Source organism: Terrapene carolina, unplaced genomic scaffold (assembly GCF_002925995.2).
Source record: "Terrapene carolina triunguis isolate 2854851 unplaced genomic scaffold, T_m_triunguis-2.0 Scaffold62, whole genome shotgun sequence".
Lineage (NCBI taxonomy): Eukaryota > Metazoa > Chordata > Testudines > Emydidae > Terrapene > Terrapene triunguis.
In genome coordinates, this window is record NW_020664413.1 from 16,455,446 (window position 1) to 16,474,494 (window position 19,049).

General features: G+C 44.1%; 1 protein-coding gene across 3 annotated transcripts in view; it reads left to right on the plus strand.

The window, feature by feature from the left end:
• ACMSD (aminocarboxymuconate semialdehyde decarboxylase) overlaps positions 1 to 19,049 on the plus strand; it is a 49,580-nt gene that overhangs the window by 25,867 nt on the left and 4,664 nt on the right. For all 3 annotated transcript variants that reach the window (XM_024198919.1, XM_024198910.1, XM_024198928.1), the window contains exons 5-8: positions 743 to 979; positions 4,582 to 4,675; positions 6,189 to 6,284; positions 9,460 to 9,632. In XM_024198919.1, coding sequence (XP_024054687.1) covers positions 743 to 979; positions 4,582 to 4,675; positions 6,189 to 6,284; positions 9,460 to 9,632 — 600 coding nt within the window. The remainder of the gene's footprint in view (positions 1 to 742; positions 980 to 4,581; positions 4,676 to 6,188; positions 6,285 to 9,459; positions 9,633 to 19,049) is intronic.

Consider the following 19,049-nt stretch of genomic DNA (forward strand, 5'->3'; position numbering starts at 1 on the left):
TGAGCAGAGCTGTGCATGAACCAAATCCCCAGATACAAACTCCCCCTGTTGAGATCTGGACTCAAAGTTTGTGGTCCAGGTCTAGTCTATGGAGTGCATTTTATCTTACATTCTCCTATTTGCTGCTTTTCTTCTGGTGCCCCATTCTGCCCTCTCAAAATGTAAGTTACAATCATTTTACATTCTGACTGAATGCCAAACTGGGGCAAATTTAGACCTACTTATGCTTTGTGTATAAACTGGTAAGAAAATGGATGTAACTCACTTCACCATTTACATCACCACTCAGTTCTGCCCAGAGATTTAGTTGAAAGATACAACTGCTTACACCAGGTCTCTATTTGCCTTCTGACAGGCACGTGAGTGCTATAAGAGATTCTCTAAAATATCCTGAGAGCCTCAGCAAATGAGGCCAGATTCTTCCTTGCCTTTTATGCCCCTGAGGGGTAGGAGGAAAAGCAACTAATGCATGAGTATGCAAGATAAAGTAAACCCAACTCATCAATCCTTCCCCTAGGATTTCAAACAGGGCAGAATTTGGCCTAAAGGCCTTACACCTATTCAGAATGACTAGTGGTGAAGCAAAAGCCTTGGTTTAAGTCTTCTCCTTGTATTGTTTGCTGTGACATTTTTTCTTGGTGATAATTTGCATGCAATCCTTTGGGTTTCTTCCAACATCTGTCAAGGTGATAACATTTGGGAACTACATTTTAATTTACTCTTCTTCTTAATATCATACCAGGCCAAACCTGAGGATACTTTAGATCTGTGCCAATTATTAAATAATGACTTAGCTGCTACAGTAAAAAAGTACCCCAAGAGGTTTATCGGCCTTGGCACATTACCTATGCAAGCACCAGACCTGGCTGTGAAGGAAATGTATCGCTGTGTGAACGAGCTTGGCTTTCCTGGGGTACAGATAGGATCTCATATCAACGAATGGGACCTGAATGCACCAGAACTGTTTGCTGTCTATGCTGTGAGTAGACATTTCCTAGTTTATCCCAAAGAATGTTGTGATATGAAATTCTAACTAAACAAAAGGCATTGGGAATAATTCAGCTGTCAGTTACACTAGTATAAATCCAAATATTTCAATGGAAATAATCTAAATTTACAGTAGTATATCTGAGAGCAGGATTTAGTCCAGAAAATCTGTTTAATTTAGCTAATTTTCTTTATGTAATGAATGATCATTTACAAGAGACACTCATACATTTGCTCTAATGACTGGGGGAGACAGCTAATATTGAATGTTATTAATTTGCAAATAAACTAACATAATAAATGTTAAAAAGGAAAGGATAGTACATTTCACAGGTACTTTGTTCATATGGTGTCTCATCCAGCCCCACTAAAGTCAATGGGAGTTTTTACTATTTGTTTCAATGGGCACAGGGTCATGCCTATAGATCCAATTGAGCATTCATGGCTGGATCCCATACTCTTTACTCGCCCAAGAATATTAGTGAAGTCAATGGGAGTTGTGAGTGTGCAAGGACTGCAGAATTGGGCCTTTATTCAAGCAGATTCCCAATGATGCTCTTTGAAGTTATGCGTGAGAAAGGCATGCTGATAAGTAGCTATTTGATAGGTTTAGCTTTAATTATGTATGGTAATTCACCATGAGATACCAGCAAATGTTCTGGAGCATATTTTGTAAAATACATAATGAAATCTTAGTCATATGAGACCTCACTGTAGGTCTCGCTCCACTATTGCTGGAAAATTAGGAGAGTTGCCACTTTTTTGGTTTGTGAATGAGGGCGTATGTGACAATTAGTAAAGTGTGAGTTAGTCCTATGATTATTTTTGTGTCCAAGTAGAATTAAATGGGGAACAGTTTAAGGCTGGGAGTTTCAAAGTGACCAAAGGGAGTTAGGCATCAAATTTCAATGAGATTTGGGCACTTAGCAACCAACAGCTATTTGGAAAATCTGAGCCTCAGTCATTTAATTTTTTTAATGTATCTAAGATATTTCTTAGGTAGCAAGGGCCAACTGAAGTATTTGAAAAGACTGTTATAGACTTCTATGGGTTTTGGATCAGGCCATGTAACCTTGGAATCTAAGTGCCACACAGAATTGAGTAAACATCACCAAAAATTCAAAATTGAGTTTATAGATTACAAACTGAGTTTATAGATTATACATTTTTTAAAACAGCGTGAAGTCCAGATGGGCTCCATCATTTATCTAAATTCCTAGATTTAATCAGTGTACATTCTGTATCTGATCCACAGGTTATTATAACTGTCAGCTTGAAACTGATTCATGGCGGTTACTTTTCAGAACTCTCAATTTGCTTGAGAACTGTTAGTGCAGCATCTTGATGACTTGTTTGGTTTTGCGGTCACACACAGTCCGTTATCAATCTCCACTTTATGGGGATGCTTACATCCATCAATATGTTGGAACATATACAGGAAGTTACCTCCCACAATAATTAGCATCACATGCAGAAACACCCTTGGAAAGTAAAGATGATGAAAAAAAGCTACATTTGACCTTGAGCTGTATCAGTTCATCAAGTCACTTACTGAGCTACACATTTTTGTTTACGAATATAATCCTGATCCTTATGGCAACAGTTAACTATTCACAAATCATGAGTTTGCATTTATCCACAAATTTTAGCTTTATTTACTTGTAAGACTAGTTAACCACTAATTGTTCAACTCTGTGATTATATCTCCCTTACAAGAAACATAGGTCCAGACATACATGTGATAAAATAGAATTATTAAAATCCCTATTAAGCACGTGAGTAGACCTGACTACTCGTGTTTAAAATTAAGCATGTACCTAGTTCACTCAATCAGGACCCATAACCTGTACAATTCCTCTGTTTTCTTTTCTGAAATTACCAACAGTTGAAATCCCAGTGTTCGAGGTTTGTGTACTGTTTGGATTTGTTTGTTTGTTTGCTTATAAAGAAATTCTCTTTAACTCTATATTGTATAGAGGAGCTATTCAAATACTAAAAAGAAAGGGGAGGGAAGTTAAGACCAACTTATAACAAAATAAAGACTAATTTATGGGCACTACTCACCACAACTATGTCTAACCTACTGTTTCATTTACATGTGTGTTAAATTATGTAATTAATACATTAATATTATTTTATCACATTCCTAATAAATGAACAGCACAGCGTGCACATATATTCATTGGCAAGAGTTTGTCTTGATGGCAAGCTATTCAGGTCATCCTTGCCAATAAAAGCTTTAAACCACACCATGCTATCATGTAACTTGCTGTGCTCCATATTTAACAGAAAATAAATATTTCAGAAATATACAGCCTTTAAAAAAATCTTGGTACTATTTGTGTATCAATCCACATGTAACGTCAGACTCTCTTAACACATGGGTCCAACTGTAAATTTTTTAAATCTCTAAAAATTATCCAAATTTTCTGACACAGTAATGCTGCAATGTAAAGGTCTCTCATCTTGTAAGCTACTTAGGCTAAAGATAAGAATTGTATCCTACTGGAAAAGAGGGAATTCCCAGCTTTCTAATGGGATAAGTTCATTATTCCTGCACAAAGTCTTGGAATGTTAAATGTAGTCCCAGTGGAGACGGATTAGTGGGAAGAATGGAGCTTGATTTGTAGCCCTCCAGATTGGATAGAAACAATTCTAAACGTGAATCCATGCAGTGGGACAGGTAACAAGTGTTCCCAAACACAGCAGACTTCTGTTCTATAGGCACCTCTATCCAATGCTCTGAGAAGTCACCCCATGTGTTAAATACAATCAGGCAGAATGTTAGTTTGCACTTAGTTTAACTTTGCAGTAAGACACAGATACAAATAATGTGATAAGCACTTTTGTACCAAACAATTAAATCTGAAGAACGCTTTTACTTAAATGACAAAATGTTGTTATAAGGGCCCAATCCTGCAGCCCTCAAGGAAAATTTTGAATCTGAGTAAGGACTGGAGTAAGGATCAGGGCTGAAGGGGTAAAAACCACAATCCTCATGGGTGCAGGATGTCTTTCCAGGGGCTTGTCTTAACTAGAAAAATTACACCGAGTCAGAACATGACCTAGAGCTCAACTAACATGATGTTGAGCACAACTTTGCAGGCAGTGTAGATGCAGGCAGTCATGTTCAACACCACGTCAGCTGGTCAGTGTTCGTTAACTTGAGATTATGCTCTAATTCAGTGTAGTTCTCTAGCAAAGACAAGCCTCATGCTGCTGCTATGGTGGGCTTTGAGGGGATGCTGACTATATGGATCCACTGGCTCATGCATTTCACACACACACAGGGACTGGGAATGGGAAAAGGAGCATAGCAACCAGGGAGCCCTTGGTGCCCTTTAGTTGTAGTAGGGCCATGCCACAGCTTTGAGGGTGGATTCTGTATGTGCCAAGCCCATTTACTCAGACTTGGTATAGGGGCTACAACTTGGACCTCCATTTTTTGCTAAATCTTGTAATCCTTTCTATGAATTATTTACAGCCAAAGCAAAAAAAGGCTTTTTTAACAGTATTGCTCGGAGCATACATACATTTTGGAGTTCATTTTGCTGCCGTTACGTCCAGATAATATTTTTTTCCTTTTCACCAAAGGCAGCTGAATTATTAAACTGTTGTCTGTTTGTGCATCCCTGGGACATGCAGACAAATGGAAGGATGTCCAAGTACTGGCTTCCCTGGCTTGTGGGTGAGTATATAGTTACAATGCTTAATCTTCATTCATTACCTGGCATTAGCTGCAACACCTTATGCCAAATGTATAATTGCATGAGAAAGACTACATTATTTTTCTGTCAATCATTTTTAAAATCAGACACTGCCATTAGGTCAACACTGTAAACTTCACTGGCTAAACTTTATATATCTATAATATCTGTATCATTAGAATTTAAGGGGCTTGCAGCAGCCTCTAATGTTCTCTTGCCTCCTAGAGAGCAGATCTCCAGGAACACATCTTCTGCCTCTGTAACAAGAAGGCTCCCAAAGGGAGCATGATTAGAAGAAAGACAAGTGGAATTAGCAAATGATCCTCTGAAACAGAGACCAGGAAGGGAATATTTTGAATTTAAGTTCATTTCAACCATAGCTGAAACAACATGTGCTTGAGGCTCTTTAGAGGTATAGGCAACAGGGAATTGTTTCGTTTCTGTGTTTTCCACATCTGTCAGTTAAATTAGAGTTGCAGTCCAGCACAGAGTAACAGTGGGTAAAATTGTGACAGTCCCTGGAAAATTTTATGCCTGATTCTATTCTTACTTTCTCTGGTTTAGCACTGTGTAACTCAATAGACTTCACTGGAGTTACACACCACTGTGACTGAGAACAGAATCAGGCACTTTAGCCCTATCTCCACTAGAACATTTTGGTGTTGCAGCCACCACTGCACTTGTGAAACACCTGACCTCCACACATGAAATTTCTAGCAAAGGTGCACAAGTGTTCACATCACCACTGGGTTGCACTGCATTTGCCATGTCTATACTAGAGCCTTTTGTTGACCCTGGTTCAGATCCAATGTGAGCTCTAGTATAGATGGGCTACCAGCTGCTCACACTATTTTTAACACCATATCATATAACCTTACTCAGCGCAGGTCTATTTGACATGGTGTTAAAAAGAACTGAACATTGTTATATTTACTTACTTAATGAGATGCAGTAACCTAAAAACACATTCTCATGGTATTTATGTAGAGCTTTACATCTTCAGAGCACTGCACAAACATTAATTAATCCTGGCAACTCCCTTCTGAGTGTTATTTTCCCCCATCACAGGAAAACTAAGGCAGAGGTTAATACCCAAATTTTCAAAGTCTAAAGTTAGGCACATCAGTGACCTGATGTTTTAGAGGTGCTGAGCACCCTCAACATCCATTGACTGGTTTAGGCTCCTAAATTTGGCTTTAGGTGCTTATCTCTAGGCACCCAAGTTTGAAAATTCTGTCCCAAAGGTAGAGAGAGTCAGTGTCAGAGCTGAGATTACAGCTCAGGAATTCTTTGTTCCTAGTCCTGTTTTCTGACCACAGTTTAAGAACCTTAACTGACTAATAGCGTTGAGTGCTTCTCTAATAAGAAATAAAGCTATGCAGTTTGTCATTTGCACTGTAACTGTTAACTTTGGCATTAAGTATAGAGGATATTGGGGAAAACATCAAGCTGCAGTGTGATGTCTTATGTTATGAAACTTTTTCTTGTTGTTAGGCATGCCAGGGGAAACAACCATTGCCATTTGCTCCATGATTATGGGAGGAATTTTTGAAACTTTTCCTAAACTGAAAGTTTGCTTTGCCCATGGAGGTAGGTACAGTAGTTTGCCTCAGAAGCCACTGTTCTTGCTGGGGATTATTGAATGGTTCTGCTGTTTGATTTTGTCTGTTATCAGAGCAAATTCAAGCATTTAATTTTATATTATTTGAAAAACAACACTCAGTAAAAATATAAAGTTAAAATAAAGACTTAGGCCTATCTCAAAGGGGATGATTTAAAAAGGAATAAGCCATTTTAAAGGTGATTGTTAAAAGGAACCAGGCCTTGTCATTCCTAATAAATCAGTTTAGTTCAAATGTTCCAAAATAACTGGGTTTTGTCATCTCCAGTTTCCAGTGGACTTGAGTCCACATTACAAAATACCACTACAGCTGTCAGTAATTGGCATCTTTGTTGATAGTCTGAGCAAAGAAGCCAAGGATTGAAAAACCCTAGAGACCAAAGTATCCACTTTTCTCTAGAGATACCCTATGTTGATCAGTATTGATATCTGGGTTTGAATTCACCAGTATGACCTACTGACCCTTTTGGAAGTCAGTGGGAGTTTTGTATGAGGAAAGATTTGGAGTGAGGCCATGGTCTGTGGGTTGCTTTTGAAATATGCAGATTGGATAACACAAAATTTATCACAAGCAATGAAAAATGGATCATGCAGCCTTTGCGTAATGCTTCTCGGTAGCTTCTGCTTTCTGAAAATAAGCTTCTCATTGGCACCCTTAAGAGACTAGTCTTTTGACAAGAAATGTTCACTCAAAACCCAAGCCAGATAAGTCAAGGACAGTTTTGAATACAAAAGGTTGCAGAATCCAGTCCTTGATGTTTTGATATGTCACTGGGACTCAGTTTGACCACACAGCAGATTTAACCAAAAGGGGTAATTAAAAGTCACCACAAATTACTTACTCTAGGCAAGACTTTTTAGTAGCCCATCTTAATTATGCATTTATGATGAGCTAATAAGGGCAAAATGCTTATGGATGGTGTGGGGAAAAAGAAAGGGTGTAGCTTCTTCAGCATTGTCTGGCAACTTGTTTGGCAAAGAGAACATCAGAAGAGCTGAAGGTGAGTTGTTTATTCAGAATTTCTTTCTTTCTCGTTTCCCTCTTTTTTTACTTTCTTTTTTTCTTCCTTTTCAAATCTGAGCTGAGAGTAAATTGGAAACAAAATCAGAAGCCTGCACCAACTCAGAGATACTCAGGAAGGAGCTGCTCTTGTAAGAGAGACGAAAGAAAAGGCACACAATAGGAGCAGAGGGAAACACAGAAAAGCTTATACAGTACCAATAAAGGAAGCAAACTAAAATGCAGGCGACAGATTGCTGTTTGTAGCGATTACAAAAACTTTGCCCACAGTGCTATTCTAAGCTCTCAAATATTATTGTGCTCCAGTGACAAAGGCAGAAATGTCAATGTTGCAGTTACTTCCACTTGTTTGTTTTAAGTGTCATTTTATATCAAGTTTTTTTTTAAATAAGGTTAAAAATGGAAAAAAGATAGAAAGCTCTTCTAATTAGAGCTATGATTTTTGCTCTCAGGATTGTGTCTGAAAAAAAGACATGCAGCCATATCTGATATAAATAATGAAGCCTTCATGGCTAACTTTATACTCTTTACATTGAATTGCCTGCTGTGTGGTATAAAATCTATGACTAGGATAACTTCGCAGTATGGCTCATATTGTCATATGAAATCTGGTGAGCTCTAAAGATGCGCATCTGTTTTCTGGTGTATTGTTGACCTGGCCATTTTTCTGTTTTGACATCCAATGGGAAGCAATTTTCTTTTGAAATTATGTTCCTGAAGAGAAAGAACGGACAGCTGGGGAGGAGATGTGAGGAGAAGGGAACAGAGACACTTTCGTCTCATGGCAAGAGCTGGCACATGTCACTTGAATAATGGTTGTCAATGAGTATATTATTTTGGGGTGTGGGTATTCTCACAAATTCCACCCACACACCAGACTCAGTCCTCTTGAGATGCAAAAGTGAGACATCAAAACAAGGTGCCATGCAAGTAGGATTTGCAGATCTTCAGAATCTGATATTCCTTTTTTTCCTTGAATGTTTTGCTCTGTAGTGAAATTGATAACAATATTGATATTTAAATTATTATTGTTCAAGCTTCAGTGTTAACACTCATTGATACGGATAGGGGAACTTTCCGAGGACCAATAGTTTCAGGTGGTCTACCAGCTGAGACAGACATCACTGCTTCAGTTTACATTGGGTTCATATTTCAAAGGTTTTCCTTAAAATCATAAGGACTAGAGATCCAGCCTAGCAGGGTCTAGGAAACTGTAAAGTTAAATCAAATATCAAACAAACTGAAGTGGAGAGAAGATGTACAACTGTTCGGCATGTATTTTATCTATGTAATAATCAGATATGTCTATTTCTTCCCTCAGTGCCTGAAGAATTTACTTGCATTGACCAACACGGTTCTTACCAATGAAAGCCCAGTAATTCTGCCCATCAAATCTTGTAGTGCTTTCACTTATCACTGTGCCATCATTTAAAATTGCCTCCATCCTCCCACACAACCTATCTCACAACATGTAGCTGACAGGGCTGACAGGGTCTTCCAAAGGCGTGTCTATATCAGCCAGAAAAACAATGGATGAATTCCTGGCCCCATTAAAGTCAATGGGACCAGGATTTCACCACGCATCTAGCAAAAACTTTTGTGTGCTGCTTCCAGTGCCGCTGTAAACATGGTCTTAAGACTGTACAGCTACTGTGAGCCGGCTGTGAAGGGGAGATCATGAGCAGTGCAGTGAACACTCTCGCTACCCAAAATAAACTGACAAAATCATCTACAACCCCTAGCCACTGTTGGTCCAATGAGTGTACTTCCCCGCCCCCCAGTCTCAATCCCTGGTCAAAAACACTATATGCCAATCTTTAGCCATTGATGTGGCTCAATTCTTATAACGTTGGAGCCAAATCTTCTGCTGGAGCAAATTGGAGTTTCTCTATTGATGTTAATGGAACGATGCTTATTTGCACCATTTTATTACATTTTGTGCCTGGGGTTGTTTGTGATTAAGATCTCTTGCTCACTCTTGAGTATTATATGATACTAATTTCTATATAGCTGCACAATAACCTCTCTCTGTGTTGACAAATTAGCTTTTTTCCTTCCTGTTTTTTCAGGTTTTGTAAAGCAAAGAAATAATTTCCACTTTCAATACAATTACCTCTTTGTAGGTGGCGCATTCCCATATACACTAGGGCGTATTTCCCATGGATTCAATGTGCGCCCTGATTTGTGTGCAGTGGATAATAAAGTTGATCCAAAGAAATACCTCGGTTCATTTTACACGGATTCACTTGTCCATGATCCTCGGGCCCTAAAGCTGCTAATCGATGTAATAGGAGAGGTGAGTTGGAACATTTCCTAGGATATACAGCTGATATTGCCCAGGTGAGTCATACTGCGTTCAGTTCTTTCTTGAGGAACTCGAGTGGGAATCTTATCATGCTTCAAATATGGACACAAACAGAAAATTATTTCAGCCCCCTTTTGGCAGCTAGATACTTCCAATCCAAGTGGCTGGTTAGGATCAGTGGTGCAAGTAGATTTTAACTCTTACCAGTACGGTACCGACCCCTGACTCCACCCGCCCTCACAAAAAATGTTCTGTAACTAGAGCCCTGCACGGATACAAATTTATACCCACGGATGTGGATATCAGCGGATAGAAATCGGTATCCGCTGAACCTCAGGGTTCTCCTGGGAACCACAGCAGTGAAAGGAGCAGAATGTGGGGCCACCGCTCCCAGGAGCCAGCGGCCCATGCTAGCAGCTCCTCTGGCAGGCTGTAGCCTTCCCCAGCCCTTCCACACGGCTGAGTCTCCTGTCTGGGGTCTGTACAGCCCCGCCAGAGGATAGGGCTGAGGGCGGGTTTGCGGGTGGTACAGCTGCGCCGGTGGAGCTGCCAGCATGGGGAGATGCCTCCTGGGAGTGGCAGCCCCATGTTCTGCTCCTTTTGCCATTGCGGTTCCCAGGAGAGCCCTGCGGTTCAGCGGATACCAATTTTTATCCATGGATATCTGCATCCACAGGTATAAATTTGTATCCGCGCAGGGCTCTACAATTCATTCTTGAAATATGTCTTTCTGGTACAGCATACCAGCAATAAATGTCTTAATGGTATGGTGTGCCTGACCGTACCGGCTTACTTGCACCACTGGTTAGGATCCAGTCAGAGGTGAAAGTAAGCCGGTCCGGTCCGGTCCAGTCCTGTACAGTGTACCAGCAAGAGCTGGTCTGCCATGCCGGATCAGACCAGCTTCTCAGGTGGTGATTTAAAGGGTCCAGGGCTCCTGCCGCTGCGGGAAGCCCCGGGCATGGATTTAAAGCTGGAGCTCTGGCACCTGCAGGGAGCCCTGGGCCCTTAAAAGCGTTGCCCGAGCCCAACTGCCAGAGCTCCGGCGGGGATTTAAAGGGCCTGGGGCTTCCCGCAGCGGCCAGAGCCCCGGGCCCTTTAAATCACTGCCGGAGCCCTGCCGCTGCTACCCCAGTGGCAGCAGGGCTCTGGAGGAGATTTAAAGGGCCCGGGGCAACCCACAGTGCCCGAGCCCGGCTGCCGGAGCCCCGGGAGCTGGGCTCCGGCGGGGATTTAAAGGGCCCGGGGCTCCCCACAGTGGCCAGAGCCCCGGGCCCTTTAAATCACCGCCGGAGTCTTGCCGCCGCTACCCCAGCCCTAGCCAAGCCCTGCCACCCCGGGATAGCGGCAGCAAGGCTCCTGCAGTGATTTAAAGGACCCGGAGCCCCGGGCCCTTTAATTCACCCCTGAGCCCCGGGGCTCCCAGGCGCCTCTGCAGCTGATTGCTCCTGGGTGATTTAAAGGCCCTGGGGCTCCCAGCCACAGCTTGAGCCCCAGGGCCTCTAAATCTTGAAAGGCCCCGCCTCTTCCCGTTGAGGCCACGCCCCGCTCAGGACTCCGGCGTATCTGTAAGTCCTTTAAACTACTTTCATCCCTGCATCCATTAGTTATTTTTCAACTGAATTGGCCTTTCTCAAGACATACTTAAGGAAGGCCATTCACAGCTGAAACTCGACCATTTCTTAACAAGTCCTCATTATATAAAGTTAATCCTAATATTTGGCATATATAAAGTATTATTAATTTGCACTTCCAAAATGCCTTCCATCTGAAGATCTCAAAGTAGTTTACAAAAGTTAAGCCTCTGAACATCCCTGAGAAGTACACCATGTTTATATCTGAAACCATTTTAAAAAGGGTTCCCAAGCATGGCTCTTTTTGTAATGTAGTTGGATCCAAAGGGATCAGAAGTGCAGGTGGATGGATAGAACTGGTGTACAAAACATATTAACAAGGTACAAAATACCAACACCTGACTAAACAGTGGGTGAAATCTTGGTCCCATTGAAGTTAAGTTAATGGGAGTTTTGTCATTTACTTCAATAGGACCAGGATTTCAGCCAGTGAATATAAGCTCAGAACCTCAGCTGGTCTAAATCGGCGTATCTCCATGAAGCCAATGGAGCTATACTGGTCTACATCAGTTGAGGTTTCTGCCTCATGGAGTTCTAGAAATAATGGGCCCAATACTGCAAATTTTTGTCATCCTTGTTCCCATGGACTGTGAACAGTTCACTTCAGTGAGAATACTCACCTGAGTTAGGCTGCTTGCTTTGTTCATAACCATCACAAGAACCCCAAACCCAAAGAAATAAACAAAATCCCCAAGTGTTTTCATAAAAACACTTTTAGTTGAGAAAAGCAAATAGTATTTCTGCTTGGGAAGCAATAGGCTGGAAAATCACTAAAGGGAATTCAGGTGGAAATCCTGAATGGCATATTAAACAGAACAGAATGCTAAATATTTTAACTGTTATGGCAGAAAGGAAAGGAAATATTATAGTAGCTGCCTATTTAAATAAAAGTATGGGACAAAAAACCCAACCCTGAACTGGAATGTCCCAAATACTAGTGGGACTGAACAGTCCCTTCCACAGGCAAGCCTGCAGAAGACGGCCAAATGAGTTTTCTCCCCAGTTACTCTATGGGGTGCAGTGTTTGCCTTTCCCTGGAAGTAGGCAAGAGGATAGCATCCAAACTCCATGAAACCTGGGATCTATATGGATCCCAGGGGATCAGCAGGAGCTTAGAGCCATCCATACAGAAAGCCTGTGTCAGTGGACTGTGGATCTCTGGAACCCACACAGGGCTTCTGCATCTGTCAGGGGAATCCCCACCATGGAGGGGAACTGTAAATACAGCCTACGCCTTCTCCTTCCTTGTCCCAGCCACTGCTTGCTCCCTCCCAACACGTTTCGCTGGATCCTCGCAGTGCCCTCCCCAGGGAAGAGGGGGTTGCTTCCACAAGGGCCCCTTCCACATACAGATCTCAGAGGCACACTGTGGCCAATGTTTTCTCTCCATCAAATACTAAAAAGCTAGTTAATTACCCACTTTCACCACTAGATGTCTGTGCAGACCGCTCTAATTAATAGATTGTATGGCTGGCACAGGGATCTTTTTACTAGGCAGAGAAAAAGAGCAACAACATGTAAGAAGCAATTGATTACAGTTAACTATGCATTCTGGGCACAGTCCACAACCTATTGAAGTGAATGGGCTTTTGGATCAGGGCCTCTGTTGGGATACCCACCACTTGTGAGTCCTTACTCCTGCGTGCAGCTCCCCCACAGTGTCTGTGCAGTGTAGACAGACATAACCATTCGAAGATGCCCTCAAGACTCAGCAACATGATAGCACAATTAACCACCCAAAATAATATAAGGAGAGTTCTATACACAAAGCTGCACATAATAAGGCTATCGTTCCACTGAGCGAAGACAGAGTAAAGACCAAAGTCACCAGAATCTAGAGATAGATTTACAGTGGAAGCTGTATGAAAAGTCCACAGTGACAACTGAAACTATGCAACCCAGGTTTATTACAAACAAACAAACCCTCACCAGGCTGTTTGTCAAAAGCATTGCTAAAAGCACAGTGCAATAGAGGATCAGCCACCTCCAACGGCTTCCTTGTGTATAACTTTGAGGAGAATTTCTCCAACTCTATCCTTGTTTATAGGCATGTTATGCATGACCGGCTCTAGGTTTTTTGCCGCCCCAAGCAAAAAAATTTTTGCCTGCCCCCCACCCCAGCCCTGTGACCTCACCCCCCCGACTCCCTGCCGCCCCAGCCCTGGGTTCTCTCCTCTCCCCCCACCCGCACCCCCTGCCGCCCCAGCGCTGGGCTCTCTCTTCCCCTCCCCCACCCGCACCCCCTGCTGCCCCAGCCCTGGGCTCCCCACCACCAGTGCTGACTCCACCTGCTCCCCCCTCGCCTCCAGCCAGTCCGGCGCTGGCAGGGTCGGGGTAAGCAGCGGGGCTCCTGGGCCACGCCTCAGCCCAGGGTCCCTCCAGCCAGGGCTCTCGCCTTCAGGACTGGCCGGGACCCAGGAGGGCAGAGCCAGGGAACCGCCCCGGCAGGGGGCTGAGGAGCCCGGGCAGAGTAGCCCAGAGGGAGTGGAGCCCCGGAGAGCGGGACATGGGACCCGACCCGCACGGTAGCGCTCCGCCCTCTATGGCCCCGCTGCTGCTTCTGGCCGCCCTGCCGCAGCCCCTGGGTGGCTTGGGCCGCTTCACCCAGCCCCGGCTGCGCCGCTGGGGGGCAGCCGCCCTGCAGCACCTGCAGGTGGCTCCGTGTGCCCCGCGGGGCAGCCCCCAACCCGAGTGTCCCCCATTTGGAGCCTGCCCGGCCCAGCCACAAGGTGCAGCGCTATTCCCCCGCGGCACAAACCGCAGTGGCCCCAGGGCGCCCCCCGCACACGACGCGCTGCTGCTGCCAGGGCCAGCTCTACGCTTTTGCCGCCAGAAGCAAAAAAAAAAAAAAAAAAAAAAAAATGGCCAGAATGCCGCCCTTGAAAATGTGCCACCCCAAGCATGTGCTTGGTTTGCTGGTGCCTAGAGCCAGCCCTGATGTTATGGCATTCTCAGCAGAACTGCGAGTCCTATGGCATGTTTGGCACACAGATATTCCCCATCAGGCTCAGTGCATGTAGGTTGTGAGCTCTCTGGAGCTGGAACTGTCTTTTTTGATATTTATCTGTAAAGTGCCTAGCACTGGGGCTCTGATCCTAGATTGGGGCTCACAGATGCTACCATACAAATCATAATAATATAACATGTACGTTCTATCCAGGCTTTTCTACTGCACTTTGTGATACTTTCTGGATGCAATGCATCTATTTTTGCAATAGATTTCAAGATTTTAGTACATATGATCCAACCTTCAGGTTCATGGCCCATTTACAAGGTTTTGCCTCAAAGATTTATGGACTAGCAGCCCCTGCATTTTCACTTACTACTCCACTGAGTTCTTTTCTGCAAAAATCGCTCCAAACCTTCAATTTACCCTAATTTTATAATAAAAAACTAATTTAGCTGGGCCGTATTAATCCCTGGTATATTTCCATAGCTCTTCAATATTATTACAGCACAACAGATTGAGCCTAGCCCTTTAATTTTAAGCTGTTCCTTTAATATTACCAGATTTCTTCCCCTGATTATGCAAGTGTAAAACCATTTGGTGTCTTCTTCCTCTCCCTTTTACAATACTGTGAGAAATGCTATGCCCTCATTCAGTAGATTTAAGTGAATTGCAACTGGGTGATTCAGCATTCTGGAGGTTGCTGAGATTCCAGGTCCTTTTTCTGGGTTGGTTAATTTATTTTTAAAGACTGCGCTGGCGGAGTCAAGCGGAAGAGAAACAGAAGTTGCAAACTCATATGTGACTGAAAGGCTTAAAACATAAAGTTAATTAACCTGCCTACAAAGCAGATTTCAGTGAAATTCTGAAGAATGAAGAATCTGTCCCTTGGAATGCTTTCCACATTTGTCAGTGGTACCCAGAGAAATCATTCTTCAACGTATATATGGTGAAGTATGATTCTATCCCACTACACAAGTACAGTTGTCTGTGGGGATACCTATGGGAGCCCTCCTTGTAGGATTAGCTGCAACTGTGGCCTAACCTATAATCCTGGAGTGAGACTGGGAATACTTCAGGGAGGTCCTAAAATAATATGGTGACCATCCATCCAAAGGGACCACACTGGCTCTGTGGACTAAAAGGGCTTTGGGGTGCAGTAGGAATGGTTGTGATAGGCAAAGCAGAGGACCCAAGAGAAGAGAATTTCAACCAGCCAGAAGATCCTTCTCCTGCCCTCACCCTGAAAGACACCAAGACAACACTCCCACAGGAGGTGGATCAGCTAACAGGAAATACTGATTTCATATGAGTACAAAGCAATGATCAGACACTGAGCCAGGCCTACCACCAGATGGCAGTGGTCAACAGTGAAGTCACATTGTTTTACCTCAGTTGGTAAAACAATGGCCTGCAAAAGAGAGCCTGTGAAAGACCCAGCAAACCCAAGGTGTACAAGCAAGCCACCCATCTGCGTGTGTTTAGGCATTGTGACCGAGTGCTGTTACTACTACAGAGTCTGGAGTCTACATTCCTGGTCAGAGGGTAAGGACCATTTAAGGCAGTAAAACAAGTGGGTCCAGTGGACTATCAGACCTGACAGCCAGGAAAGAGAAAAGAGACACAACTGTACCATATTAACCTGACCCTGAACTAGGTCCCCAGGCACCCGTGGATCCAGAGTTTTGAGGTCACACAGGTGGAGGAAGATCTCCAACCGGAACAAAAACCCAGACACAGCACCTGGTCAAGTCTTTCCCCTCGGTATTTTCGGCTCTACTGGGACAAACTCACCTGATCTACCACCAAATAGCTACAGGAGCAGAGCAACGAGTCCAGGACACCCCTCGGCTGCGTCCTTGGATAATATGGGAAATCATCTGGAAGGAGTTACAAGCAATGCTTGATCTCTGGGAGGAGAAGAATCTCACTGTGAGAGGAGGCATCCTATTGTGCTGGTACCGAAAACAGAGGACACAACACGGTTATCATTCTATCCAAATTTAATGCATACCCAATGCCCAAGGTAGATGAACTGTTGGAATGCCTAGAAGCAGCCAGATATATCACTACTATGGATTTTACAAAATGGTACTGGCAGATCCCTTTGATGCCTGAGTCATGGGAAAAGCTTTACCAGTTTTGCACCATGCCCTTTGGCTTCCACAGGGCAGCAGCTGTGTTCCAACGATTGATGGACTGAGTGCTTTGGCCACACAGGGAGTAAGCAATGGCCTATCTTTATGACAGTTCTTGATAGCCAGAACTGGAACAACTGCACACAATATGTCACTCCTTGCTGGAGATGCAGGACTCACAGCAAACCCAGCGAGATGCAAGGCATAAGAACAGCCATACTGGGTCAGACCAATGGTCCACCTAGCCCAGTATCCTGTCTTCCGACAGTGGCCAATACTAGGTGCTTCAGAGGGAATGAACAGGACAGGTAATCATCAAGTGGGGGGGCGGACCGTATTAGAGTCAGCTGCTGCTTTTGGTGAATTAAATGGCAGCCTCAGTGCTGCTTTATGTTGCATAAGTTTGTAATGGGCCTCGTAAGAGCAATTACACCCACCCCATTTATCCCTGGCATGCCTCCCACACTTGAGAGGGCCGGGAGCAGGTGACAAAGAGTCAGCCACACCATCTTTACACTACCTGGGAATTCCCCTACACAAGGGACTCCTCAGCCAGAGCAGCACAAATGGCATGAAGGGGAAGCAAGGAGTGCTCATGGTTTTTTTCAGAAAACTTTTGATAAAATTTCATGAAACATTGTGAAATCCAAGCTTTGCTTGAACTAGTTAAACACATAACAAAGTGGGATAATTTCTATCAGGTATAGGAGGTAGTGAGTGAATATATAATAAACTAGAAAGGCAGGCTTCTGAAGGAGATACTAAAGGCCAAATGCTGCCACTCTTACTCATGTTGAATCGCTTCTTGCTCCATGATTAATTTCACTGATTCCAATGCGATTACTTACAGAGTAAGGGGGATGAAATCTGGACCTAAATAAATGGCAGTTTGGCTTCCTATTGCAGTACTGCCAAACCTAAGCATTGCAAAAATAGTCAGATCCCCAAAATCATGAAAATTGTCTTAAAAATCATGAGGGTTTTTTTAAATAACAAATTTTGGGTTCTTTTTCAATGTCTTCTGGTCTGTGCACTTTTAAGGTGTACTCAGGTCATGTTTTAAAACTTTTCTCTGCACCCATATGGTGTTGGGAATTTATGTATTTATTTATTTTAAATGAAAGCTGAAATTCTCACGTAATCACTTGTCTCCAGAAGCTAGGGCATTTAAAAAAAAACCCCACCAAATATTGCAACACTTGCAATGAAATCATGAGTAAGGCTAAGATTTTGTCATGGATATTTTTAGTAAAAGTCACAGACAGGTCACAGGCAAAAAAGAAAAATTAACGGAAGCCTGTGACCTGTCGCTGACTTTTACTAAAAATATCCATGATAAAATGGGAAGGGACTGCAGCAGCTGCCGGTGGCTGGGAGCTCTCTGGCCCTCACCACCCATGGGGGCTCAGAGCTCCAGTGTCCCTCTGCCCCCATCCATGGTGGAGGGGAGCTGCGGGGGTCCCCCTGCTGCCCCTGTGGTGGAGGGGAGTTGCGCGAGTCCCCTTGGCCTCCCGTGGTGGAGGGAATCTGCAGGGGTCCCCCTGCTGCCATTGCTGTGGCTTGGTCTACACTAAACCCCCAAATCGAACTAAGGTACGCAACTTCAGCTACGTGAATAACGTAGCTGAAGTTCGAAGTACCTTAGTTCGAACTTACCTCGGTCCACACGCGGCAGGCAGGCTCCCCCGTCGACTCCGCGGTACTCCTCTCGTCTAGCTGGAGTACCGCAGTCGACGGCGAGCACTTCCTGGTTCGACTTATCGCGTCCAGACAAGACGCGATAAGTCGAACCCAGAACTTCGATTGCCAGCCGCCGAACTAGCGGCTGGGTGTAGACATACCCTGTGAGGAGCTGTGGGGGGTCCCCCTGCCCTGCCATGGTGGCCAGGAAGCTGCGGGGCTCCCCAAGCCCCACCACAGCAGTGGGGAGCTGCGGGCATCACCCTGCCCTGTTGCCACGGCGGGGAGCTGCCAGGGTCCCCCTGCCATCACCGCAGTGAGGAGATGCCAGGGTCCCCCTGCCCTCCCTGTGGCGGCCAGGGACTACGGGGAACCCCCTACCCCACCATGGTGGCCAGGGAGCTGCGGGGATCCCCCTGTCCCCCGCAGTGGCTGGGAGCGTTGCCAGATATGCTAAACATTCATATGACCCTTCATGCTTCAGCCACCATTCCAGAGGACATGCTTCCGTGCTGATGACACTCGTTAAAAAAATAATGCATTAATTAAATTTGTGACTGAACTCCTTGGAGGAGAATTGTATGTCTCCTGCTCTGTGGTTTTACCCGCATTCTGTCATATATTTCATGTTATGGCAGTCTCAGATGATGACCTAGTTGTTCAATTTAAGAACACTTTCGCTGCAGATCTGACAAAATGCAAAGAAGGAATCAATGTGAGATTTCTAAAAATAGCTGCAACACTCGACCCAACTTTTAAGAATCTGAAGTGCCTTCCAAAATCTGAGAGGGACAAGGTGTGGAACATGCTATCAGAAGTCTTAAAAGAGCAACACTCTGATGCAGAAATTACAGAACCCAAACCACCAAAAAAGAAAATCAACCTTCTGTTGGTGACATCTGACTCAGATGATGAAAATGAACGTGCATCAGTCTGCACTGTTTTAGATCGTTATCAAGCAGAACCCGTAATCAGCATGGAAGCATGTCCTCTGGAATAATGGCCAAAG